At 40.7% G+C, this 26,837-nt stretch overlaps 2 protein-coding genes across 6 annotated transcripts in view; both read left to right on the top strand.

Annotated features, from left to right (window-relative positions):
* Positions 1 to 323: 323 nt before the first annotated feature.
* Positions 324 to 5,604, top strand: rpl13a (ribosomal protein L13a). Its single transcript, XM_084309447.1, has 7 exons — positions 324 to 398; positions 1,015 to 1,087; positions 1,959 to 2,024; positions 2,255 to 2,356; positions 2,865 to 2,950; positions 3,177 to 3,236; positions 5,347 to 5,604. Exons 1-7 carry the CDS (start codon positions 378 to 380, stop codon positions 5,554 to 5,556), a joined length of 618 nt encoding a protein of 205 aa, XP_084165573.1. The 5' UTR covers positions 324 to 377; the 3' UTR covers positions 5,557 to 5,604.
* A 397-nt stretch (positions 5,605 to 6,001) lies between these two features.
* The window catches only part of LOC311225503 (heterogeneous nuclear ribonucleoprotein R-like), a 90,340-nt gene continuing 69,504 nt past the window's right edge, over positions 6,002 to 26,837 (top strand). For 3 of the 5 annotated variants that reach the window (XM_084310809.1, XM_084310808.1, XM_084310805.1), the window contains exons 1-5: positions 6,002 to 6,156; positions 7,639 to 7,799; positions 15,083 to 15,201; positions 18,984 to 19,091; positions 23,322 to 23,435. In XM_084310809.1, coding sequence (XP_084166935.1) covers positions 7,643 to 7,799; positions 15,083 to 15,201; positions 18,984 to 19,091; positions 23,322 to 23,435 — 498 coding nt within the window. In that variant the 5' untranslated portion in view covers positions 6,002 to 6,156; positions 7,639 to 7,642. Of the gene's footprint in view, positions 6,157 to 7,029; positions 7,091 to 7,638; positions 7,800 to 15,082; positions 15,202 to 18,983; positions 19,092 to 23,321; positions 23,436 to 26,837 lie in introns of those variants that run through there. The other 2 variants (XM_084310807.1, XM_084310806.1) reach the window with 2 other exon arrangements.

A 26,837-nucleotide genomic window follows, 5' to 3' on the forward strand; every position in this document is an offset into this window, starting at 1 on the left:
GTACTGTCTATGTACCTTTGTAAACGAGACGAAAGTTAAGTTGAAAATGGGGGAAGGTAAGTTGAAAATGGGGGATCTATGTAAACGAGACGAAAGTGAAGTTGAAAATAGTGCGCAGTAGTGCAAATAATTGTCCAGACCACTAATACTTGTCCAGACCACGAAGCCCCGCCTCCAACTCGTCCAGCCTGGCTCTGCGGCTCTGCAGATACCCCCTATTGGGACTAGAACAAGAAACGATCCTACTCTGTCCAGGTGGTGGCAATGGAGAGTCCACATACACACATCCCACGAAAGAGAACTAGAAGGATCGTCATTTCCGGCAAATCCCTGTCTTTTACTGCGGGCGAACCCGTCTGTCTTTCTTTTCGAGCATCATGGCGGACCGGTTCAATAAGGTGGGTAAGAGCGCTGAAGTCATTCTCTATTTATTTGTTAATAGTCGGAGATATGTATTTTTTGTGTTCATTCAGGGAACACGATTACACCACATCTTATTATAGTTGTCGTTTTATTCTGTCTATCACTTAAATAGGTGTCATGTGTTTGACAGCTACTGTTGACTCGGTAGACATGCCTGCATCATGGCAGCCTCCCGAACTAGCCGACGTCGTTAGCTAAAGTTACAGGCCCACAGGGCTAAAGTGAACAAACTAGCTAAGAAGAATAGCATAGTTGCTGTGAGAATTGTAGAATAGTATACACTAGTGCATTTGTCTGAGTTTGTGAATATTTACCATTAACGTTAGTCTGGAATAGTCGGTTGTGCTAGTAGTAGCTTGATTATGCCCAGCCATTGCGCGGCCCATACGCATGAATGTTCCGTTTACAATTTTAAACAAGCGTTTTATGTCGGTGATGATTTCCATATCACAAGTATTCGAGTTTAACGACCATGAGAATACAACATGCACTACCATCTGAGACATAACGCACTTGTCTGGTCAACATGCCATTTTCGTTAACAAGCTGGAACCTAAGAACTCGTAAAAACTGCAACTTATCTTTTCCCAGGTTCTGCTGCTTGATGGCAGAGGCCATCTACTCGGTCGCCTTGCGGCCATCGTGGCTAAACAGGTCCTGCTGGGTATGTACATAACTTTAGAATGGTTCTGAATGTTATAATACACTTAAATGTATTGTCCCAGAGAACATTTACAGTAGCCAAAATTGATATTGCAATTTTATGTATACTCTTACTTGCCATGCTTGAGTTGATCACATGACTACTGCTCAAGACTGGTGATCATATACCTAAATATTTACTTGGCTTTGTTGGGCCATCAAAATGGTTTCATAACGGCTGCCCCTTGCTTAGCGGTGATGACATCTTTATCACGAAACTGATCATCTCTTGATGAGAAACTTTTCGGATCTGATTTCTGAGCCAAGTCCGGGACATTGTATTTTCCACCAATTGTCTTTTTGACTTATTAAAAAGTAAACGTCCTGGCTGTGCCTTGTTCCAGAAGATGTCCGTTGTGTTTCTAGATTAAGTAGGCTATTTAACCAGCTTAAATACCACATTATAATAATAAACGTGAACTTGCCTGAAGGTAAGATGTTAATGTTTTGGGTGCTTGTGATTTTAGTCATTTAGCTGACTCTTATCCAAACCAACTTACAAGTTATGTACGACAAGTCATCAGGAAGGGCATGACTCTTATCAGCTGAGTAACAATGTTCATCAACGTGAGTGCTACAGTGTAGGTTAGTTAGGGTTAGATTTTTTTTTAGATGTTGACGTGGGGTCATGGAATGTTTATAAATGGAGGATTCTGATTACATAATGTAATTTTTACATGCGTTTGTTCAAACTTAATTTTGGGGGAAATACAGCCTCTACCGCTTGACAATAGAACCAAGAATTGTGAATTGTGAAGTGCTAGCATCTCCTTTTGATGACATGACTACTACCTGAGACTGGCTATTGAACAGAACAAATGTTTTCCCCTCAGGCCACAAAGTCGTCGTGGTGAGATGCGAGGGGATCAATATCTCTGGCAATTTCTACCGCAACAAACGTGAGTAAATGTTGTCATATCTCCGGGTTGACGTTGGCTGAGTTGCTTATCGTCAGTGATGTTTAACCACAGTAAATTATTTGAGTCTAACAACCATGAGAATACTTTACATGCACTACCATCCGAGACGTAAGCATTGCATACTAAATCTATTTTTTCCACATTACTGGCTGTTGGGCATAGCTTTAATTTGATTAAAGTAGTATTTTTGTGTCCATGTGTCTGAACAGTGAAGTACCTGTCTTTCCTGCGTAAAAGGATGAACACCAATCCTTCTCGTGGACCGTACCACTTCAGAGCTCCCAGCAGAATCTTCTGGAGGACTGTCCGAGGTAACATTTTAAAACCACTGGACCCCAGATGTACACCACTCAACCGCAAAATGTAGCAAACTTTATTTTACATTTTATAAATGGTAGGAAAAGGTTTCTCCTTCCAAAGCAATCATGGACTAAGCAAATGACAACATGTTTATATTTTTGCTGCATGTAAATGGGTTTAATGTAATTTGACTGAGAAAGTAGCAGGGTTTTAAGATTGGCATGGAGGGATCAAAACAAAAGATACTAGATATTATGAATCTTTTGGACTTTGTTGCAAGATTTATTCATTAAGAATTCATGTTACCCGGCACATTTGTCCAGTGCTCTACTGTGATGAGCACTTTATCCCAAAACTGATCTATTGATGAGACAAACCTAATGGATCTGATTGCTGAGTCGAGTTCAGGACATAATGTGCTTGGGTCAAAGAACATCACACCACTAACATGCATGGTATTGGTTTTCTAACTAGCGATTTAGAATCCTAATCTTTTTCTGGTCTGTCTGTACAAACCAGGTATGCTCCCTCACAAGACCAAGCGAGGACAGGCTGCCCTGGAGAGACTGAAGGTGTTTGATGGTATCCCCCCTCCCTATGACAAGGTGAATGAAGTCTTTAAAACCTAAGAGGAACAAGGGCCATATTTTGTGTCTGCCTGGCCCTACATGTGTCTTTTTTTTAACCTTGTGCTGTCTGTGATGCAACCTTTACAATTATCTACCTTGTTTGAATGACTGTGAGAACACATTTGTAACTGAGACATGCGGTTCATTCCATGAGCGGACCTGTTGTTTGCTTCTGTGTCTGATGTTTATTTCTGTTCCACAGAGGAAGCGTATGGTGGTCCCAGCTGCACTTAAAATAGTGCGTCTGAAGCCCACTCGCAAGGTGAGATCATATAGAATTTACTTGGCTTTTTTGGGCCATCAAAATGCAGCTTCACTAAGGCTCCGTTTAGACGGAAACGCTAGCAGGTGAATCCGCAAAAATATTTTTTCGGATGTGCCTTTCGTTTATACGGAAACAGCGTTTTTACGGGGTGAAACCGCAAAAAAGTGAGACTACCTTCCAGGGTGGAATTCCTAGAAACGTTAAACCTTTGCGCTCATTCATCTAAACTGTCAAACCGCATAAAACGATGACGAAAGGGTTGTCACGGCTCTGGTCGCGCGTACTGCTTACATCACAGGCATGCGCCGCCAGTAGCCTAGAAGCGTAAACAAAGCATGTCTGATTCTATCCATGGCGATCACCTGAAGGCTACATTGGCAGTACTTTTAACCCTTTCACTGCCACACAACAAGGTTAACCCTTTACTATCACACAACCGGCTGTCGTGTGGCAGTGAAAGGGTTAAATACACAAGAATCTGTCCTGCGGCGTGACTGGACCCAATGTCTGAGTGACTCTGCTTTGGTCCAATCACATTCCCCATCCACAGTCTGCGAATCAGAGTTTGAGTAGGGCGGATCTTCACAGCACGTCATGTGACATATGCGCCAATCGTGTGACAGCGGGGCTCCCGTTACAGCCTCGTCTGCACGGAGAATTCCACCCCAAAACGCTCGTCTAAACGCAAAATTAAAAGTGAAACCGCAAGACTACTTTTGCGGTTTCTGTTCAGACTTCCATCCCAAAACGCTCATCTAAACGTAGCCTAAGTCTGCTACAACGGCTGCCCCTTGCTTAGCGGTGATGACTTCTTTATCCCAAAACTGATCATCTCTTGATGAGACTAACCTTTTCCGATCTGAGTTCTGAGCCAAGTCTGGGATGATGCCGTTTCCAGCTATTGTAATTTAGTTTGAACCATTCAGTTGTGTTGATTTTTGACTTCACTTTTTTCAACACTTCTAATTAAGGCGAGACACCCCAGGTGAATAGGCAAATTTACTTTTTTTTGTTATATTTTGCTTCCTAAACATGTCTTCTATGAAACTAGTGACAATAAAACGTCAATAACACACGTTTATTTTACTTCATTTTGCCTTATTGCATCCATAAATGTGCATATTTAATGGTGAAGTGCCTCATTTGCATATATAAACATACAATTCAGAACTTGCAATATATTTTTTCTTAGTTTATATGTACATAACAAACTGGGAAAGTTTCATAGTGATATCTATTCAAATATTTTTTGCCTATTTAGATCATGTTTATTTGCATATTTAAACATACAATTTCAGAAGACTTGTAATACAAAAAAAGTCTTGTCTTAATATAAGTAATCAACTGGGGAAGTTGCATTGTGATATCGATTAGTTACATTTTTTACCCTATTCACCTGTATTGTCTCGCCTTAAATGTTGAAATTGGCCCTTATGTTTATTTAGCAATTGCACTACAAGTCCTTGTTCCAGAAGGTGTCCTTTGTGTTTCTAGGTGTAGTAGGCTATTTAACCAGTTCAGTGGTAAGGAGTCTTGTGTTCCCCAAAACCTTATTGGTGTTACCACCAGTCTTATTATTCTATCCTATCCTCTTGAGAGCTATTGTAGAGTGCATTGACATTGGCGCAGCCAGGCGGCTGCGTGAACACAAACCTGGCAGTTAGGAGTCATCACCATTATTATCAATCGTGACTTTCTTTTACCATAAACGAGTACATGCGCAATTAATCTGCACTCTGTACTATCCAAACATATAAACATGAACTTGTCAGAAGTTGATGTCAACGTTAATATTTTGGGTCATTATTATGAAGACAGGCTCACGGGAGGGGGCAGAGCATGTTATAAATGGAAGATTCTGATGACATGAATGTTAATTATTTTAACTACATTTTTGGGGAAATGACAGCTTCTTCCGCTTGACATTAGAAAACCAAGCATTTTGTAAAGTGCTGGCATGGATTTGATTGCATTAATTCATTTTGAAACTATATAATTTATTGTTCTTAATTGTTAGTTTCATTATGCATTGTGTGTTGAGTACTGACTTTTAATAATTTTTGTTTTGCAATAATAAAAAAATTATTGTTCTTTCTCCTGTACTCAGTTCGCCCTCCTTGGTCGCCTGGCCCACGAGGTCGGCTGGAAGTACCAGGCTATCACAGCCACCCTGGAGGAGAAGAGGAAAGAGAAGGCCAAGCTCCGCTATAGCAAGAAAAAGACCCTGCTCAAGATGACCAAGCTGGCGGAGAAGAACGTAGAGACTAAAATCTCAAAATACACGGATGTTCTCAAGCTATATGGAGTCCTTGTCTGAGCTAGTTTCCTTTGGCCAATAAAGAGAAATAAATGTTTATATAAAGTGTATTGACTTTGTCCCTGTTTTGGAGAGCTTCACTTAGACATAAAGAGAATTGTTACATGGGTATCCATGCAATTGCTAGTCATGCCTGGGTTTTTGATCCCTGTTTTGGAGAGCTTCACTTAGACATAAAGAGAATTGTTACATGGGTATCCATGCAATTGCTAGTCATGCCTGGGTTTTTGATGGGTTAATCAATAAATTAGGATGGTTAGATTTCCAGCATTTCAATGAAACTAATTATATTATCTAGCTTGCACGTGCAGTAACGTTACTACTACACTGAAATGCCGTATTGCCCCTTTAGTTGCACTAGTGAGGAGTGCGTCAGTCAACCAGCTGTAGCCCTGTTAAACGCTGTCGGAAACCCCGTGGATGCAGGGCATGCGCGCGACCAGCAGGCTCAGTTTACGAGCACCGGGAACTCATCGGATTCTCCGGCGAGCAGACTCAAATAAAAGGAAAATAAAAGTTAGCTAAACATCGCACCGCCATTATTCGGATACTACGAGAGTTTGTTATTTGAATATCTATTGAGGTGCGTTACGAAAAACGGTAGGCTGTGCTACTTTTTGTCCCTTTTGTAAAGGGTTTGGCGATTTGGCTAAATGAGTGGTCCAAGGCCCTGGATGGCTGGTTTGATGGGCTAACGTTGGCTAACTAATTATACCCATGTTACATCACATGGCGAGATAACGTTAGCGAACAATGACATCTGCTATGTTGACATAGCTATTAGCTAGCTAGCGTTAATAAAAAATTTCACATCAATGTCAACCTGGCGGTCTTGGGGAGGGGGGCGGGTCGCCGATTTTCAAACACCCTTCTAGTTAAAAGCTCGCGCGCCTGTCATTCCACCCCGGCCCTTCAAAAAGCTGTTCCTTTAGCCAGCGGTAAGCTACTAACTCGCTAGGTAAAAGGGTAGCTACCGGTATGCTACTTTTTAACGTTTTCTACGCCCCACATGTCTGTTGAGCCTTGTCACGTGACTTTTTTGTAATGGCTGCTGATTCAAAGTGGAAATTAAATTCCAAAAGCTTGGACCTACATACATTAACATTAGTGCTGGTCATTACGCTGCGCTGAATTTTCCTTATTACTTGAAAGGGCTTGTACATGCTCATTGGTCAATTTCAAATAGTTTTGAAATAAATGTATAATGTACTATTGTGTTGCCGCCGGTATTGAATCTTATAATTACACATTTTCTCTTGCAGCATCTATTTGGCATAGCAAATAAAGTGAACAGAAAATTAAGTTGTACGAAAAGAAAAAATACATTGTAACACAATCTATCTCTAATGTGTCAAGTCTGTCTGCACGTTTGTGCTACTGCTAACTATTATGTACCGATTTCACCTTTGACGTCACGACATTGTTCATATGGGAGGGGGCGCGTCGCCAATTTTCAAACACCCTTCTAGTTAAAAGCTCGCGCGCCTGGTCGATTCCACCTCGGCCCTTCAAAAAGCTGTTCCTTTAGCCAGCGGTAAGCTACTGTTAAAGTGATTATTAGCGCGATATAAACGTAACTATGCCAAGACATTTAATCTTTTGAGGCGTTTCTAACCTCGCTAGGTAAAAAGGTAGCTATGCTACTTTTGAACGTTGTCTATGCCCCACATGTCCGTTGAGCTCCGTATTAGCTATAACACTGACGAAGGAATATGTAATTCCGAAACATGTTTGTTTCAGGCTGCCATTAAATACTTGAACCTGAGAGTGCTGGTCTAGCTTCACTGCTTCTTTTTTATATAACCCCTTATCACGTGACATTTTTGTAATGGCTGCCTATTCAAAGTGGAAATTAAATTCCAAAAGCTTGGACATACATTAACATTAGTGCTGGTCATTACGCTGCGCTGAATGTTCCTATATAAATAAACCTATATTACTTGAAAGGGCTTATACATGCTGTGGGTACCGGTCAATTTCAAATCGTTGTGAAATTAATTTAGAAAGTAGTATTGTGTTGGTATTGAATCTTACGTTTTCTGTACCGATTTCACCTTTGACGTCACGACATTGTCCATATAGGAGAATGGCCACAGAGGTGAATGGCAGCTCAGCTCCTCCTGTCAAGGAGGTAGAAGAGCCGATGGACATCAGTTCTGGACACACAGAGAACTACCAGACACTCATAGATGCAGGTCTGCCACAGAAAGTAGCTGAGAGTCTGGATAATATATTTCAAACAGGTGAGTAAAGGCTGTAATGTAACATTGGCATTTCCCCAGTAGAGGTGCTTTATATAGCGCAATGCCTGAGCACAGAAAAGGAAAAACATCTCAAAGCTCACACGAAAAACACTGTCACTCCTTTATAAATGGATTTGAGTAGGCTAATATAGCATGTAATGTAGACAATTTAATTTATCAAGCGGACACATTTTCTCCATTTTGGAAATGACCAGTGACAACAACCTACTGTTGTTCAATTAATTTGACCTTTCGTCGGATTGGTCATGCCACTCTGGCTGGTGGTGAAACACTTTCGCGCTTGATTCCATATATAAACTAGGCCTGTAATGCTGTATAATGTATATGTGATAATGTGTTGTATCTCCCAGTGGCTATTTGAACTGCAAGTTCATAAAATATCAACCAAGGGGTTCCTGCAATGTTCGGTGTGCTGTAAAGTCCATTTGAGTGGAAGGGGAGAGTGGAGTATATCGACATGCAGTGATATGATGTGTTTGGGCAATTCCAGCGTTATGGATGTTACATTCAGAGAGAACATTGGAAACTTAACTTAACATTGACAAGGCATCAATTTGAATTGGAAGTATAATTTACACATTTTTGTTACACTTATTGAGATAAAGATGAGCCTGCAGTAAGAAATGGTTTGACCTTTTGGATTTTGAGATAGGTGACAAAATACACAGCGTTATGGATGTTACGGAAATTGACAAGCTTTTCGGACTCACTGAACACATGATGAAAACTCTGTGAATATCTTTTTCAAAGAATAACATGTTTACTATCACTTTGTAGGGAAGGGTTTGAGGTACCCAAAAAGCACATTCAGGAAAACCTGGCATTTCCTCTCAAGGAATGAATCACAAAAAAGTGCCGTTATGGATGTTACATTTTTGCGTTATGGATGTTACACGTCTGAAATAGACAAAAACCACTATCAAAAATAGGGCTTTACCCACATGTGTTTGATTTCGATGGACCGTTTTGAGGGTCAAACCAGTCTGGATTCATGTTGTAGTCTGAAAAAATGCCAGGAAATGCTTCTTCTTCTTCTTTAGAATTTCCGGCAGTGTAGACGCATCGTGGCGTATTACTGCCCTCCGCAGTTCTTTTGATTGAGCTCTTCTTCTTCTTCTTCTTTCTTCTTTTGAATTTCCCGCAGTGTAGATGCACCATGGCGTATTACTGTCCTCCTCAGTTCTTATACTACGCTAGTAGTATGGTTTCCATAGTATGGTCTCTGGTAAATCAACTTTTGATTGTTTACACTCTTCTTCTTCTCATCTTCAAAACACATTATACTTCTACTTTCTTCTTCTTCTTTTGAATTTCCGGCAGTGTAGACGCAACATGGCGTATACTTCTGATTGTTTACACTCTTCTGATTGTTTACACTCTTCTTCTTCTTCTCATCTTCAAAACACATTATTATCGTCTCTGTCTCCTTCTTCTCTGCTCCTCTTGTCTGTCTCCTTCTTCTCTGCTCTTGTCATACAATATTGTCAACACCCACCAAAAAAAAAAAATCAGACCCAAACACGGAACAAAAAACAGCCGACAGCCCACAAGTGCGGCCTCCACCCACAGCCGACCGCTCCAACACAGCACCCAACCAGAACAAAGCAAAAACCAATGAACAACAAAACATCTACAAAATGCAAACAAATGCTGAGAGAATTGTTGAATATATATAGATCACAAATGTTCTAGAATGTTTGATTTAGGGATGCACGATATTGATTTTTTGACACCGATACCGATAACTTTATGCTCCTCAAGCCGATACCGATACCCATAACCGATATTTATTGTATTATAATATTTTTTTTAACTGTATATATATATATATATATATATATATATATTTTTTTTTTATCAAATTTTTTTTTTTAGTATTTATAAGCTCCGACGTCATCGGTACTGCTATCGGTACTCGAGAAATTATGGAGTTTTTTTTTGAGGAATTTAAACGTCGCAAACTAATCTTGTTGGCCGTTGTCTATCTCTCCTGCCTCTGTGTCTCTCTGCCTGCGCGGGGAGCGGGCTGCCTGCTCTCTCCTCTCTTCCCCTCCCACACACACACACACACTCACTCACACACACACACACACACTCACTCACACGGGTGCTGCGCTGGAGTACAGACAGCTCTGCTCTCATAATGGCGGACAGAACGAAATGTTCAAAAGTCTGGGTCTATTTTACTAAAGTCGATGCTGACAACGCTCGTTGCCACAAGTGCAACAAGACATTTGCCAGTAATGTATAAGCGCTGGTACTTGTCAATGTGGCTGGCGGGGAGATAACGTTAGCTCCGAGTAGAGTAATGGCTGACAATCCGGAGGTAAATAAACGAACGAGAGCTTCTGATTGGTGGTAAGAAGAAGAGGTGGGTGCAAGCCGTGGGACGTAATTGGCAGATCGACTGTCTGTCTCCGAATGTAACGTGACTACGTCACAGCCAAGAAAGGGAGCGCTGGATTTGTGAAAAACTCCCTGTTCCTAAACCACACGCTATCAGTTTTACCACAGTACTGGCAAAACGGGAGGAGGCTATAATAAAAACAAGCGCCCTTCATCCAAATCCACCCACACCGGATTTCTTTTAACCAAAACATTTATTATGTTATCGGAGCTATCAATAATGTTATCGAGTTTATCGGGATGACGTCATAATTGCTGATATCGGCCCGATAATTATCGTGCATCCCTAGTTTGATTATGACATCATACTGTGACATCACAAATGTTCTAGAATGTTCTATTATGACATCATACTGTGACATCACAAATGTTCTAGAATGTTCTATTATGACATACTGTGACCACAAAAATCACAAACAAAAAACAATAATATTTTTTTTGGTCTTAAATAGTTTCAAAATATCAGTCACTTTATTTGATTAACATAAAACGTGTTTTCTATACAGAGAACAGCAATATTAATATCAGTTAAATCAGAAAATGAGTTTTGGAGCAATTCCATGAAAATGTCAACCTCACCATGAAAAAGAAAGTTATAAAAAATCAAGTCCAATTCACTCTGCCTGGACTGGTTCAGAGAAATGGTATCTCCCTCTGTTATCCATGTGAGGATTGAGGTGTTCACGAATCTGATCAAAACTGACCCAGGACTTGTCCTCTTTGGTTGGAAGTGCAGCGGTAAGCCTCCATAAGGGACATGGACATGTGGCGTTTCTGAACCCTCTGCTTGACTCCTTCTCTCTGCATCCTTCATTCCTGGGGCCTGTCTTGAAATGTTGTCCCTGGAATAATACTCATTTACTTTCTGTTTGGTTTCATTTGGGGTTTCTGTGTTTTTTTGGGGTGGGTTTCTTGTCACGATACTTGGTAAAACAATAACAAATACACATGTAGGCTGAGCAGACGCGAGGGGGAGATGGCCGACAGCAGCCGATTAGCAGTAGGCTAACGTGGACACTGCTCTGCCCTAGACCAACAATGTGTGAAAAAGTTGTGTCTGGAAATATGTTGGATTTTAATCAAACAAGGAGTCATAAAATACTTCTGATTTAAATCAAACAAAGGGGTCATAATTGGACTTAACAACACACATTTTTGATAGTGTTTTCTGTCTATTTCAGACGTGTAACATCCATAACGCAAAAATGTAACATCCATAACGGCACTTTTTTGTGATTCATGTGATTTGTGAAATGCCAGGTTTTCCTGAATGTGCTTTTTGGGTACCTCAAACCCTTCCCTACAAATTGATAGTACCGGTAAACATGTTATTATTTGAAAAAGATATTCACAGAGTTTTCATCATGTGTTCAGTGAGTCCGAAAAGCTTGTCAATTTCCGTAACATCCATAACGCTGTGTATTTTGTCACCTATCTCAAAATCCAAAAGGTCAAAACATTTCTTATTGCAGGCTCATCTTTATCTCAATAAGTGTAACTAAAATGTGTAAATTATACTTCAAACAAAGGGGTCATAATCGGACTTAACAACACACATTCGCAATGTAACATCCGTCACTTGCAATGTAACATCCATAACGGTAACATCCATAACACTTGTAAAGAATACAAAAAATAAGACCAGAATGACTAATTGTTGCTAATATGTCATCTTTATAAAAGTTAGCTTTGCTTAGGAAGTTTGGTTGACATTGCATTACAGATGCATGTTTTATGACAACTTTTCCTGGAAAACGTTATAGATGTTACATTCGCTGTCCCATAAAGGGGAATTATAACTAGGGATGGGTATCGTTAGGATTTTATCGATACTACTACTCTTATCGATACTGCTTAACGGTTCGGTACTTTATCGATACTCATATCGGTTCTTTTTGATTATTTTCTTGCAAGAAAAAAAGACAATTAATTAAGAACAGAATCGACATTGCTTTATTATTTATACAACTTTATAAATAAGTATTATAAATAAATATAATTTCTTCAGCAACAGCAGCAGCAATGTTCTTTTATATAACTTTATAAATAAATATAATAAATGAATATAATTTCTTCAGCAACAGCAGCAACAATGTTTTAAATGTGTCTGACTCTGAATTATAGACTTTTTATAATAAACAACTAATGCAAAAGGATTGCACTACAACTCGTACACCTTACTGTTATTGTACCTAAATTGTACCTCATCCCATTTCTGCTTTGCACTATATAGTATTGTATATTAGTACACTGCATAGTATTGTATATTATATGGTAACTCAGTTACGTCTATTCTGCATCGAACATTGTACATAATGTCTATACTGAACACTGTGACCTCATTTTCTACTTCTAATTTACATGCTATACTATGTTATTTGATACTTATCTTGTCTAGCACAGTCTCTGGAGCGTAACAGTAAGAAGCATTTTGTATAAAAGTATTCTGTACTTCTGTATGACAACTATTAAAGAAACTTGAAACTTGAGGCTAACAGAACTGTGACACTCGTTCACCCTATCCTCTGTCATCCTTCCTCTAGCTGCTAGGGAGAAAGGACTTTGGGTGGTGGAGGGAGGTAGAGGGAGGATGTGTGTGGTGGCTGGGCTCACTGGGCTGGGACATGGTGGCTGACGACTCAGCTTGACGAGCTATAAAAAGTTTTTAGATTGTAGTATTTGTAGCTAAACAATTATTTTGTTTATTAGCCTATTTGTAATAATTCATTATTAGCCTAGGCAACTCCGTATCTTGGCTTACCGGCTGCAGTGGACGTGGATGCAGATGGAACACTGCGCGCAAGGCAGTCGAATACCCGCATTTCTGCACACTAATATCATGTTTTGCCAACAGATGTTTTGATAAATTGCTCGTATGTATTGCCACCCTTACTGGCAAATGTTTTGTGGCAACGTGCGTTGTTGGCATCGACTCTTGTAAAGTATATCCATACTTTCGAGCGCTTCGCTCTATCCGCCATCACGACTCGAGTGCATGCAGAGGCAGAGCTGTCTGTGTCGCACTTCAGCAAGTTAAGAAGTACCCGTATGTGTATGACTATCGCGACTCGCGAGGAGTGTGTGTAATAATAATGGCTCGCTGCGGCTCGCTTCTCGTGCAGAGACAGAGAGAGGAGAGATCGTTTGCAACTTTTAAATAATAATAATAATTTCTCTAGAGTATCGATAGCAGTACCGATGACGTCGGAGCTTATAAATACTCCGGCCTTTTCTTTTTTGTATCCACTTTTTCTCCCATTTTCTATTTTTCTCCCATCCCAATTTCGTATCATCCAATTCAACCCTCCCCTGTCTCGAACGCTGTTTCTTGCCTCCCACAAGCCGGCTGCAATGTGGACTAAGTCATACATAGCACGAGTCCCCTCCGATACTCGAGGTAACAGCAGTTGCATCTTTTCACCTGCGCAGCGCGATCGTTCAGCGTCAGGGGTCTGCGCTTTGGAGGGGCGCCGCCCCCATCGCTTCCTGATTCTACTGCGCAGGCACACCAACCGACCTTTAGGAGTCGCTGTCCACAACGCCCGATCCCCACCCATCAGTTTCCCACCCCCTAATACTGCCAATGTGTATTAGTACGGACGACCAGCTAAACTGAAAGCAATGTGGAGCGTTGGGCTCGGAACAGGCGAACCCAGCATCTCCAGTATTCGTGGTGAGCGTCTTGCCCACTGCACCACGTAGCCGCCCATACTCAGTTTTTTTTTTTATTATCTTTTTCCCCCTCCTTTTCCCTCCGATTTTCTCCCATCCCAATGTTAGTTGTTATGCCAATTCCCAATCCCCTTCCTGGTCGCTGCGCACTTACCCCCCACAGTCGGTCTGGGAGAGTGGAGGCTATCACGTGCTTCCTCCGACACACGTCCAGCCAATCAACCGCTTCTTTTCACCTGGCAGCGCGGACTCTCACTGAGAGCGTGTAACGTGTGGAAGGATCACACTACCGCCCTTAGATCCTATCCGCGCTTAGCAGGCGCCCCGACCGAACTGTAGGAGTCGCTGTTTACAACGACCTGGACCCACCCCGCCAGCTTCTCCCACCCTCTAATACTGCCAATTGTATTAGTGTGAACGGCCAGCCAAGCTGGTGACAACCCCGGAGCTGTGAGCTGGATTCGAACAGGCGAATCCAGCGTCTCCGGGGTTGGTGACGAACGCAATCTCCGCTACGCCACCTGACCGCCTACTCCGGTCTTTTCTAATATAGTACCGGTTCCCGTTTAGAACCGGGGTCCGGGGGTCATCCCTAATTATAACAGCATGCTTCACCTGCCAATGGAAAGACACAAAGTACATAATTGATTCACATATTGATACAACAGCCCTTCATGACCAAAGGTGAGGTTAGAAAAATATCTGTTTATTTTTTTATTTTATTTTTTGTACCATTCTGGCCATTCAGAAAGTCATACAATTAGGTTAATCGAAAAATAATTTTTTACATCATTGTGTCTCCTGTAGTGTGAAAAAACATGCATTCTCATAAATATTACGATCAAATCTATTTTGTACTTCAAAATATAGACCTTGATGATACATTTGAAATTGGTTTGGTTATGACTTATGATCATGTTATTTAAATTTTTTCATGGTGAGGTTGACATTTGCATGGAATTGCCCTTTAGCCTCAAACACCATCATGCTACAGTGGCTTTTTTCAATGCACTTAGACACACATGGTTAGAATGTAGAAACTATAGGATTGTGGACGTATGAATAAATCGTTCATGACTCTCGTTCTGGCACTTGTACATTTGTTTCCACTCTCCCCTCCCTCTATTCTGGTCCCCCGTTCCCTCTTCCTTAATCTCTCTTTGTTTGTTCTGACTGCTTTCTAGGGCTGGTGGACTACGTTGACCTTGACGAGAGAGCTATCGATGCCCTGAGGGAGTTCAGCGAAGAGGGAGCCCTGTCAGTCTTGGTACAGTTCAAAGAGAGTGACCTGTCTCATGTACAGGTTAGTCCGACGCCCACTTTGACTCATTACACTGTCTTCTACAGTGCTTTACTGTCTACAGTTCTAGCCTTGCCTTGTGTGACCACTGTATATTGTGTTTCTGAGAGTACACTTAGGCCATATCCAGACCAAGACGGAACCGATCTTTTTCATTTTCATTAAAAAAAAACGTTTCCGTAAAGACAAAATTGTCTTAAGAAATATGTGCATCCAAACGAAACCACTGAAATGCTGTATCGCTGCCACAAATGTACAAAATAAACGTCTTTCCTGTTTTAGACCATGTTTCTCACAGGATTTTGTGAGACTGTGGTGGGTGAACCTCGGCCCCTCTAGGGGGGTCCGGGGGCATGCCCCCCCCCAGAACTTTTTTTAATAAATTTTTTTAGTTTTAAAGTTAAATGCACCAATTTGGTGCACTTCGAGAGCAAAATAAAGAGGCTAGATCTATGATGAACTTTGTGCTCAAAACACAAAATCGACTAGAGCATACATTTGAGCCATCAAAGAAATGAAGCAAAAGTGGTTAATAAGTGGTGTTGAACTGGTTTATTTTTTAGAACATAAAAAAATATACTGGATTACTATTACGACTACTACCACTGCCAATACTACTGATACATCCGTATTGGCAAACTTTATATTTAAAAAAATTATGATTTTTAAATGTATTTATTTTTTGGTTCATTATAAAACTGTGGCGGGACCAATTAGACTCGCCACAGTCTAGGTAATTAATGGGAAACAGAGTTGTCGCTCTTTTATTTAGAAACCCCCCGACCGGAAGTGTTATTGTTGTTTTCTCTAGCGGAACAACTTGTGTCGTCCGGTTCTGTGCTTTTGAGCTAACGCTTGTTTCCAAAGGAGAGGAGAGAGACACTGCGGCTCACATGCGCAAATGCAACTACAGGCAATCGATGATGAGGAGGAAGAGCTGCTGATTTTAATCGGCAGGAGAGAGAGAGTGCATCAAAGCCGTATATAATATGGTGCGGTCGTAGGCATTACAGCGCAGCTCGAACTACCTGTTGTATTAAATTAATTGATTGATGTTTAACTTGTCCCTGTGTCCAGTCCTTTCGACTAGCTCCACCCGTTCATTGTAAACAATGATGCATGTAATTGTATTAACGCATGCAGGTTAAGGGAGAGGTGGGGCTATCGCGTCATCGGTTCAGGAAAGATGCGTACTGGCTTGTAAAGACGGGAACGCAAGGGTGGCGTTGATTGATTGATTTATTGCGTCTTCAGATTTGTTCACTCTGGGACCTGTTCTCAGAAAATAGCGTATTCAGGCTCCCAGAACGCAGTTCCGTCTGGACGAAACGTACTTACTTAGGCCCATCGCTCCCAATGGAGCATAGGCCATCTACGACGAAACGTGCATACGATAAAATACTTTGGCGGATACACCCAAAATCATCGTCGTCTGGACATGGCCTTAGAGTAGCCTGCAATGAACAGTATTTAAAGGTGTTTAAAGGTACAATCTGTAATGCCATCATATGGCAACCTCTTGGCAAAAGCTCTGCTCTTGGTATTGCAATTTGTTTACATTTTATGTTGTGGTCTGAGGTGTGGGTTGGAGTTGAGTGGTGATAGGGGATCGTTTTTTTGCTACACTTCAGGTTCTGCCAAGAGCGGTCTGGAGAATTTTACCATATAATAATTGACTATATAGATATAATATGGTATATATATATTTGTCCGGCAGCGTGGCTACATGAGTAGAGCTCTGGACTCATGATCGGAAGATCACCAGTTCGAGCCCCGGTCAAGGCTGCTGTCGGAAAGTGGTGTTGTTGTCCAGCAGGGGGCACTCTGTCCTCTGAACTTGTCAGTAACAATGCCCCTGTTACGGTGATAGGGACACCGTACAGCTGCGAGTGCCGTCCTTCGGATGAGACGCTAAACCGAGGTCCTGACTGAATTCGGTCGTTAAAGAACCCAGGACGCCCTATCGTAAAGAGTAGGGGGTTCCCCGATGGCCAAATTCCCAATCAGGTCTCTGACATCAAGGCCACCTAATCATCCCTTCCCCTTAACACTTTGGTCGCCAGGCTTATATTCTTAATATACCATCCTCCGCCAGCTCTATTTGTCTATGGGGATGTTTACCTTCTTTGCAGGGCTATAACCTTTTAAATTGTATTGCTAAATTGACATTACTATGGCCCATTCAACGTCAAGTATCTATTGTTCAGGGTGTAGCAACGTTATACTTTTTCATTCACATATTCATACTAAAATACGGTCTACTCTAAAGTATAAGTATGTTTTTATCGTTTTCTGCAGCTTTCTCCAGAACGTGATTTATAGCCCCAAATGCATTATATTGATGATCAAATACAGTTTTATAGGAATCTGCGCGAGATAAAAAAATTCAAATGGACGTGCTTCTAGAAGTTACTACTGATCATCTGATGTTGACCGGATGGGGGGGGGGGGTCGTTTATAATTCCGTGGCCAACGTTAGATGATTCATCTAGTGTGGGTGATATGATCATTAGAGCAGTTAGTATCGAACACGCTAAAAAATAACGCTGAATCTTACCGTAGCTTCCTCATAGCGTTGGGCAATGAGCGTGGAACAGAAATATTCCTATTATGGGATGTAGAAATATGCGATCCATTTCCAGGTTGTATAATAGTATATATACGTCCAAATCATGTTGTTTATCGAGTTATTGGTAACGGATTGCTATCCGTTGTGTCTAGCTCGAGTCCTGGGACTATTACCGAGTGATCGGACCGAATTGAAATGAGCACCAGCTTCCATTTCCTGTTTCCGCTCTGGGCGATCCGCCGATCGGCCACCAGATGGCGCTCTTGAACCGCTGGAGAGTTGAGAGGGGCTCAACAGTAGATCTCAAGTCTCCGGGGGAGAAATATGATTTCGATCACAGATTTTTGAAATATTGATATCAAAGAAGTGGTACGGCGTCTTTGGCAGAATGAGCATGGCGGGGAAAGACGTGCTACGGCGTTTTTGGCGACCATAGTGTTAATTGGCTGATATTAATCCCTGTCCCCTGAGCCGTTCAGCCATTGTGTAGTGTGATGTGTGCCGCGTGCCAGTGTATGGTAGCCATTGAGCCTGCATAGCCCAAGGTTGGGTGCTACCAGTGGTGGTGAAGGAGGCAATTTCCACCCTACATTGTAAAGCGCTTTGAGTGTCTAGAAAAGTGCTATATAAACGCAAGTAATTATTATTATTATTATGTAAGGGATAATGTATCGAGGTCATTGTCGCAAAATAATTGACTGACACAGTGTTCTAAACGCAGTGAAGGTCAATTATTTTGCGACAATGACAGAGTATAGCTATACATTATCCCGCTTATTACATGGCTAACTTACTAACAATAATACGTAATTCATTTTACACCATCGACAAGACGAGATCAAATGCAGACGCAGTTGTTCCGTTGCTCCTCGGCAGGTGTGGACTTGATTGCACCTGATGTAGTGCAGCTGTGCGAGATAAAGCTGGGAACAAGGTCAAAATGCTTGATTGTGATTGGTCAATAGCGCTCTGTTGCCCCTAACAGCGGTCATTATTGCGCGTTGCCCCTGACAGCGGTGAATTATCGAGAAATAATTGACCGCTGCTATGGGCAACCGAGCGCTATTGACCAATCACAATCAAGCATTTTGGCGAATGTTAAAATGCCATGTAATAATATTATATAATATATACCCTTTAAATTATTCAAAAATATTTAGCAAATATTGATGACCTGTTTCTCTCTGTCTTTTTCTTACCTCTTTCTCTCACACAGAACAAAAGTGCTTTCCTTTGTGGGGTGATGAAGACCTACAGACAGAGGGAAAAGCAAGGAAGTAAAGTTCAGGAATCAACTAAAGGTCCCGATGAGACCAAGATCAAGGTATGATGTGGAAAACTGTACAGTACATAGTTACTATTCTGTAAACTCAAATAACTCATAGAACTGTATAGCACATAGTTACTGTTCTGTAAACTCAAATAACTCGTATAACTGTATAGTACATAGTTACAGTTCTGTAAACTCAAATAACTCAGAACTGTATAGTACATAGTTACAGTTCTGTAAACTCTAACTCAGAACTGTAACGCTGCTGGCGGGACAAAACCTCATAACTCCATTTAATTTTTTATTTTTTTTTATATAAATCAACTCCGTAGATCATCCTCCATATGTGTGTGTGGGTTTTACAAAGTTTAAACAATGGCAAAGCATTAAACCGATCATCTGTCTAAACCTCGTAACTCTATTCGCCCTCAAATCTGTGTTCGTTTTTTTCATCTGCTGAAAAGTTGGGTTTTTGGAGTTATGAGGTTTTGTCCCGCCAGCAGCGGTATAGTACATAGGTACTGTTCTGTAAACTCAGATAACTCATAGAACTGTATAGTACATAGTTACTGTTCTGTAAACTCAAATAACTCGTATAACTGTATAGTACATAGTTACAGTGCTGTAAACTCAAATAACTCGTATAACTGTATAGTACATAGTTACAGTTCTGTAAACTCAAATAACTCAGAACTGTAAAGTACATAGTTACTGTTCTGTAAACTCAATTATACAACGGCATGCACATTTCTCGATTCTGATTGGCTGAAACAGTCAAGTTACACGTGGGTATTTGTAATAACCTCACGCTCTTGGTCCCAGGACCCGCCCACAACCGCATTACTATCAATCCGCCATGCAAGTTTTTAGAAGTGAAAGCAAGATGGCGGACAGTAAACGTTACGAAAGGATATGGTGATAGGGTCATAAAGACTAAATGAAAAACTATTCTGTCACGGCGAATGTGTTAGTTTCTTAAACAATGTTGGATGTAGGGTGACCAAACGTCCCGATTTGTGCGGGACAGTCCCGCATTTCAGCCCTCTGTCCCGCATGCCGCAAGAGAAGACCAATATCCCGCATTTCAATAAGTGTCCCGCAATTCAATAAACAATTATTATTATTATTATTATTATTATTATTATTATTATTATTATTATTATTATTATTATTATTATTATTATTATTATTATTATTATTATTATTATTATTATTATTATTATTATTAATAATTATTGTTTTTGTCCTCTCATTAATCCCCAAAACATGCACTAATGCACGCACCGCAAGTACTACATACGTAACGTTATGTAACATAGCCTATAGTCAACCAGCACAAGCGCATGTAGTACCTGGTGCAAGCTGTTTATTTCCGGTCGCTCAAGTTGCGCGGCAATAAACAGCTCGCGCCAGGTACTATATATGCAAGCTGTTATTGGTTATTGGTTATTGGGGGATGACGTGACTGTATGCAAGGTCTACCCCATCCTCTCTACCCTGCGTGGGAAACTCCAGCAAAGGCTCACGGATTCCTTCTTTGGAACAGAGGCCAGTGTCCTTCTCCGCCACTTCCCAGATGCGAGAGCGACAAAGACGAGCAGACTTCACATCGTTCTACAGGTCTGCCATCGTCTACCTCGAGACGTGGTTCGATTTCTCCAATGAGAATGATCTGAAGGCTCTTTCTGTCATGTCTCTAAAGAGAAACGTCAGCTTCACTGACCTGTGTGCTACAGCTGAAGCCCTTATTGTTAGACATGGATGCGCTCTCGAGGAGTTTTGTTTAATCGTTCCATGTCAGAAGGAAGTGGTGGAGATGGAGGCGACTGTTGGAGTGAAGTGGGGGCTGCTGTTGAAGGACATCCAGACCCCCAACCTGACCCAGCTGGCTTCATTCTTCCTGCGCATCCCGGTCACGAATGCGTTCGTAGAGAGGTTGTTCTCCCTCATGACCGGCGGCGCGTGGACGGACCAGAGAAATAGATGGAGCGTGGAGCTCGTGAAGAGGGAAATACAAGTCAAACCTAATTTCTTTCTCACATGTGCAGCTTTTTATAAATATGCTCTTGGTCAGAAGGCTCTACTAGAAGCTGCACAGTCCAGTAAAAAATATAAATTCCTCAAGCACTAACGGCACTATGGTGCTCTCCATGGTGCTGAAACTTTCAGAGGCACATTTCTATGTTTGAGACGCAAATCGCGCATGTTACAGCCATTTGCTTAGCCTATAGCCTATTGTTCCCCATAGGATATATTTTGTATATATAGTTGTTTCCTGTTGTTCACTGCTGTTTTCATTAGTATATATATGTATTTCACTTAGAGGATAACACTCTAGGCCATAACACAGGCCTACTAATGCTCATGTTATTATATTCATCCTGTATACCCATTTACATTTAACCTGTTAATTAAAGTTTAAAACAATTAAATGTATATTTGATAAAAAAAAGTATTAAAAGTATTATCATTTTAATAATTGTACAATTTTGTCAGATTATCATTGAATGATAAATGAAATGTTTGTAGTGTTCTGCACAGGTTTAGAATCAAGGAAGCCACTACCAGTGTAGACAATGTAATACATGTATGCACTTCAGTATTACATTACAAGAGCGATCACAGGGTTCATGTATCTTAACTCTATAGCCATATAACCGCTAGGAGTCGGTAGGTAATTTAACAGCATGTTGGATTGTGGTATTCTTCTATACAGTGATTATGAGTATAATAAGCAATTAAGACATAACACTATTGTGTTTTTAATACATTAAATGCTTATATTTTGATCAAAATGAATACATTATGTAATATGATTATTGTATACATATTCATTACTGTCCCACAATTTCAACAAATGTCCCGCAAAATCGACACGCTGTCCTGCATTTGGATCATATGGATTTGGTCACCCTAGTTGGATGATGTAATTGATGGGTCATGAGTCATTGTGGAACAAAATAAAAATTGCGCGAATTGATTGATTGATTGATTAATTGCAATTTTTTTTTTAAATTGTTTTACCTACTTTCTATAGAAGCAGCTGGGAGGTGCGCTGTTTTAATGAGCGTGGATTATTGAATTGATTGATTGATTGCTAATTTTATTACTGTCCGCCTTGTTTCCAACTGGTTAAGTTTAGGCACTCTTTCGAAGTCGCTCTCTTTTGAAGTTGGTTAAGGTTAGAGTTTGTCTTTAGACTTTAGAGCAAGGCGATAGACCACCAGCCCTAATTCCAAACTCTAACCTTAACCAACTTCGAAAGAAAGCGACTTTGAAAGTAGGTTCAAAACAAAAGAAAAGTTGGATGTGTTCGTTTGTTGGATGTCTAGTTGAAAGACATTTGGATGTGTTAGTTTGTTGGATGTCTTAGTTGAAAGACAGTTGGATGTGTTAGTTTGTTGGATGTCTTACTGAGAACAGTTGGATGTACTTCCGAGCTGCTTCCACATGGAGGCAACTTCTCTTTTTCTTTTGGGAACTACTTTTTCTGCGGATGGTTTTTTTAATGTGTGTTTATTGTATAGCAATAAGGTTGGATGAATGCGCCAGTTGTATAAAAGCCATTACACCACGTGCAGTCGTGGGTTGTGAGAATTAGACCATGCCTAGGGGGGTCTAACGACCACCCCTAGGCATGGTCTAATTCTCACAACCCACTCCTGCGCGTGATGTAATGCTTTAATAACTCAGAACTGTATAGTACATAGTTACAGTTCTGTAAACTCTAACTCAGAACTGTATTAGTTACTGTTCTGTAAACTCAAATAACTCATAGAACTGTATAGTACATTGTTACTGTTCTGTAAACTCAAATAACTCGTATAACTGTATAGTACATAGTTACAGTGCTGTAAACTCAAATAACTCAGAACTGTATAGTTCATAGTTACTGTTCTGTAAACTCAAATAACTCATAGAACTGTATAGTACATAGTTACTGTTCTGTAAACTCAAATAACTCATAGAACTGTATAGTACATAGTTACAGTTCTGTAAACTCAAATACCTCATAGAACTGTATAGTACATAGTTACAGTCCTGTAAACCCAAATAACTCATAGAATCTTCATGCTTATTTTCAACCTAGACTTTATTTTCTGGTCATTTTGGTGTCCTACTGATCATTTCAGACCAAAATCACCTTTATTGGATTTGGACCGCAATTGAGTGAAATCGAGGTGGCTGCAGTTCAGTCAAGAATGATCAGACAATAACCAGAATTATCATTTAATTCTTATGGTCTGATATTAACTTGTTGTATGTGTTTTGATGCTGTGTCAGGCTCTCCTTGACAGAACAAGCTACACCCTTGATGTCACTACAGGGCAGAGGAAGTATGGGGGTCCCCCACCTAAGGAGGTCTACACAGGTTCACAGCCCGGGGTCGGAACAGAGGCAAGGAGAAACACTATTATTGATTGATTGAATGATTGACTAATTCAAAGAATGGGGGGTAGGGTTCAACCATTATATTGGGCTGATATTCATAGATTGTCTTTACTTGTTTTTTTTTTATATTGTGTTGGCCGATGTTGAATATCAGCCCGCTGGCATTAACATCTTTCACAGGCTAAATTTTAAGAATATAGCGAAAATCTAAGATAGAAGACAAAGTTGTCACTCAAGTTCCAGTAGGCTATATGTTAATTAATTGAGACAATGTCTGGATGCACTCTGTGTACTTCTTTAACCTCTTAAGCCCTAGCCATATTTTCAGAAAATTTGCCTAAAAGTACATACCCAAGTAAATGGAAGATTGCTCCACTTCTACAAGGTCCATTTGCATGTTCTTGGTATCTAGGGACATCTATTGACCTTATGGAATGTATTCCAAGTGTCAAAGTGTACAAAGAATCTAAGTAAATTAATAAAGGGCAGATGATTTACAGGGGGTTTTGTAGATACAGTACTGAATTTTGCCATCCGGACACATGCTATTTTAAATATGAATCTAGAATATCAGGCCTATAAATTACCTCATTATGGCCAAGTCATACATCTATGGATTGGGCCAAATCTCCTCTTTCCAATGGCAGAGTTCAATCTGGATTTAGTACCACCAGGGGCCTGTAACAGGGCAGCAAAGACTCTGCAGCAAAGAATCTACTTTAAGTACAGTTACTTTTTTTTTTTTTTTTTTTTTTTTAAATTGATCTTTTTCCCCCTCCATTTTCCTCCGATTTTCTCCCATCCCAATGTTAGTCGTATGCCAATTCCCAATCCCCTTCCTGGTCTCTGCGCACTTACCCCCCACAGTCAGATCATCTGGGAGAGTGGAGGCTATCACGTGCTTCCTCCGACACACGTCCAGCCAATCAACCGCTTCTTTTCACCTGGCAGCGCGGATCCTCCCTGAGAGGGCGTAGCGTGTGGAAGGATCCCACTATCCCACTCAGGTCCTATCCGCGCTTAGCAGGCGCCCCGACCGAACTGTAGGAGTCGCTGTTTACAACGACCCGGACCCACTCCGCCAGCTTCTCCCACCCTCTAATACAGCCAATTGTATTAGTGTGAGCGGCCAGCCAAGCTGGTGACAACTCCGGAGCTGTGAGCTGGATTCGAACAGGCGAATCCAGCTCACAGCTCCGGGGTTGGTGACGAATGCAATCTCCGCTACGCCACCTAACCGCCCGCAGTTACTTTTTTGTAATGAAAAATGCTCCGCCATTTTTCCATCAGATTGAGACACGTTTTTTTCTAGACGTTCACAGAAAGGTAAAGAAACAAAGAACCAAGTTCTATTTTATGGCAATAACGTTCAGGTTTGTTCGACCCGTGAGACATAATAACAAAAATAACATTCAAAAATTATTGAGCTGGGTAGTGTAGTTTTATGAAATGTCGACTCGACATCCATCGAAAGCCCTGGGTCTCCTCTTTCTTAGGACTACAACGATCTCATGACAGCGTAATTTCCTCACGTCTAAATCATTCGGTTTCTGATGCAATGAGCAGAGATTTTTATAAACTCATATTTAGCTAATAACACTTAACTTCAGCGCCAGGGGCGTTGGGCCGCCCACCCGCACCAGCTCTATTTTCTGAAAATCCGCCTAAAATACATACATAAGTAAATGGAATATTGCTCCACTTCTACAAGGTCAATTTGCATGTTCTTGGTATCTAGGGACATCTATGGACATCAGTGAATATATTACCAGTGTCTGTATATTGTGTATATTACTAGGCTTGCTTAAATTGTGATTAAACAAAGGAGAATATGAATTCTGATTTTTCTTTGCATCGTTGACCGTGAATAACACCATGCTAAAAATGACCAGACATGAGAAACTGCCACTGATCGCGTTCAGTACCTTCTTGAGATCACGTGTATAAAAAAATCTAAGGAAATGAATAAAGGGAAGACGATTAAACAGAAGGTTTTGTAGATACAGTACTGAATTCTCCCATCCGGACCAATGCAATTTGAAATATTATTATAGAACAGGGCTCCAGACTAACCTTTTACATTGGTTGCACCAGTGGGGGAAAGTTTGGCTTTCCATGTTCCACTCAGGGGTGATGTAGTGTGCAGTTACTGTTAAGTAGGGATGTCAATGAATATTCTATATTCAAATTAATAATCGACTTTTATATTTAAAAAAGATTAAAATAAGACACTGTGATCGTTACAGAAACATGTTTCAGGTTCGGTAAAATAGAATATACCTTACCTTAGGCAGAAGGTACTCCAAAACGAATAATTCCAATGATCCCATCGGCGATCGCTCTTACTTGTTAATATGTAATTACTCGTGTATACAGGAAACTATAGGTTTTAAGGTGAGCAGATCTCCTAGCGATTGCTCTGCAAGAGCTCCTCCCCTTCAGAGCGAGTCTTGACAGAAAGGGATCAGTAGAGACAATGTCTGAACTGGACTATCAGAGTTCAAAAGGTAGGCGATACTGCCACCTGGTGAGATTCGATCGGCATTGCAATTCCAACGTAGGCAAATGAGCCAGGGACACCTAGAGTTATCCGGCTGACCGTTTAGAACGGGGATCAAAGGGGAAAGATCAAAGGATCTAAAAACGAGATATATAATTTTTAGCGCTCAAGCGTTGGCGGTGAAACGCGAGATATTACGTGTTTGGCTGTCAAAGAGTTAAAATCATTGGTAAACAAACGTAGTGTTGAAAATATACACTTTGACTGCTGTTTTGATAGGGTTAGGGTCTTTACTCTTGGCTACATTTGAAAAAGAAACGCAACATTAATTAATACGGACTGTATTGATCTATTTATGACGTGTGTTACATTCGAGCCTAAAATATGGCTTGTGTAGGCCTTGAATGCAAAGACACAGGACACTGGACAAGAGTTATCAAAAATAACTATTTATTCGCACAGCAACTATTTTAGAGAACAAAAAGATGCTCCAGACTCCCTAGTTCAGGATATAATTATAAAGTAAAGCACAAAGGCAAAAAAGAACAAGCCAACAGTACAAGTGAAGCAGTGAGCAAAATGAGGTCTTCAGGTTAGGCCTCTGGAGAACCAGTGACGAGCGTCAGCTGCGAGAGAGAACGAGTTAGAACTGAGCTCTGTGTAGTGGGGACTCTGCAGCCTGCACTCTGCTCTGCTTTGTAGGGCGTGGTGCCTCATCACCACATCTGTGATAATTACAAGAACGGCCATTTTAAACAAGCAAAATGACAACAGAAAGAAAACAGAAGAGTGTGTCAATTAAACCACCAATTAGTGACAACACACTACTACCACAATGTGAATATGCACCACAGACAGTAAGTATCCCTCCACCGTGTGAAAGTAATACATAACAATGTGAAATAAAT

The sequence above is a fragment of the Notolepis coatsorum genome (genome assembly GCF_963971535.1).
Source record: "Notolepis coatsorum genome assembly, chromosome: 3".
NCBI lineage: Eukaryota > Metazoa > Chordata > Actinopteri > Aulopiformes > Paralepididae > Notolepis > Notolepis coatsorum.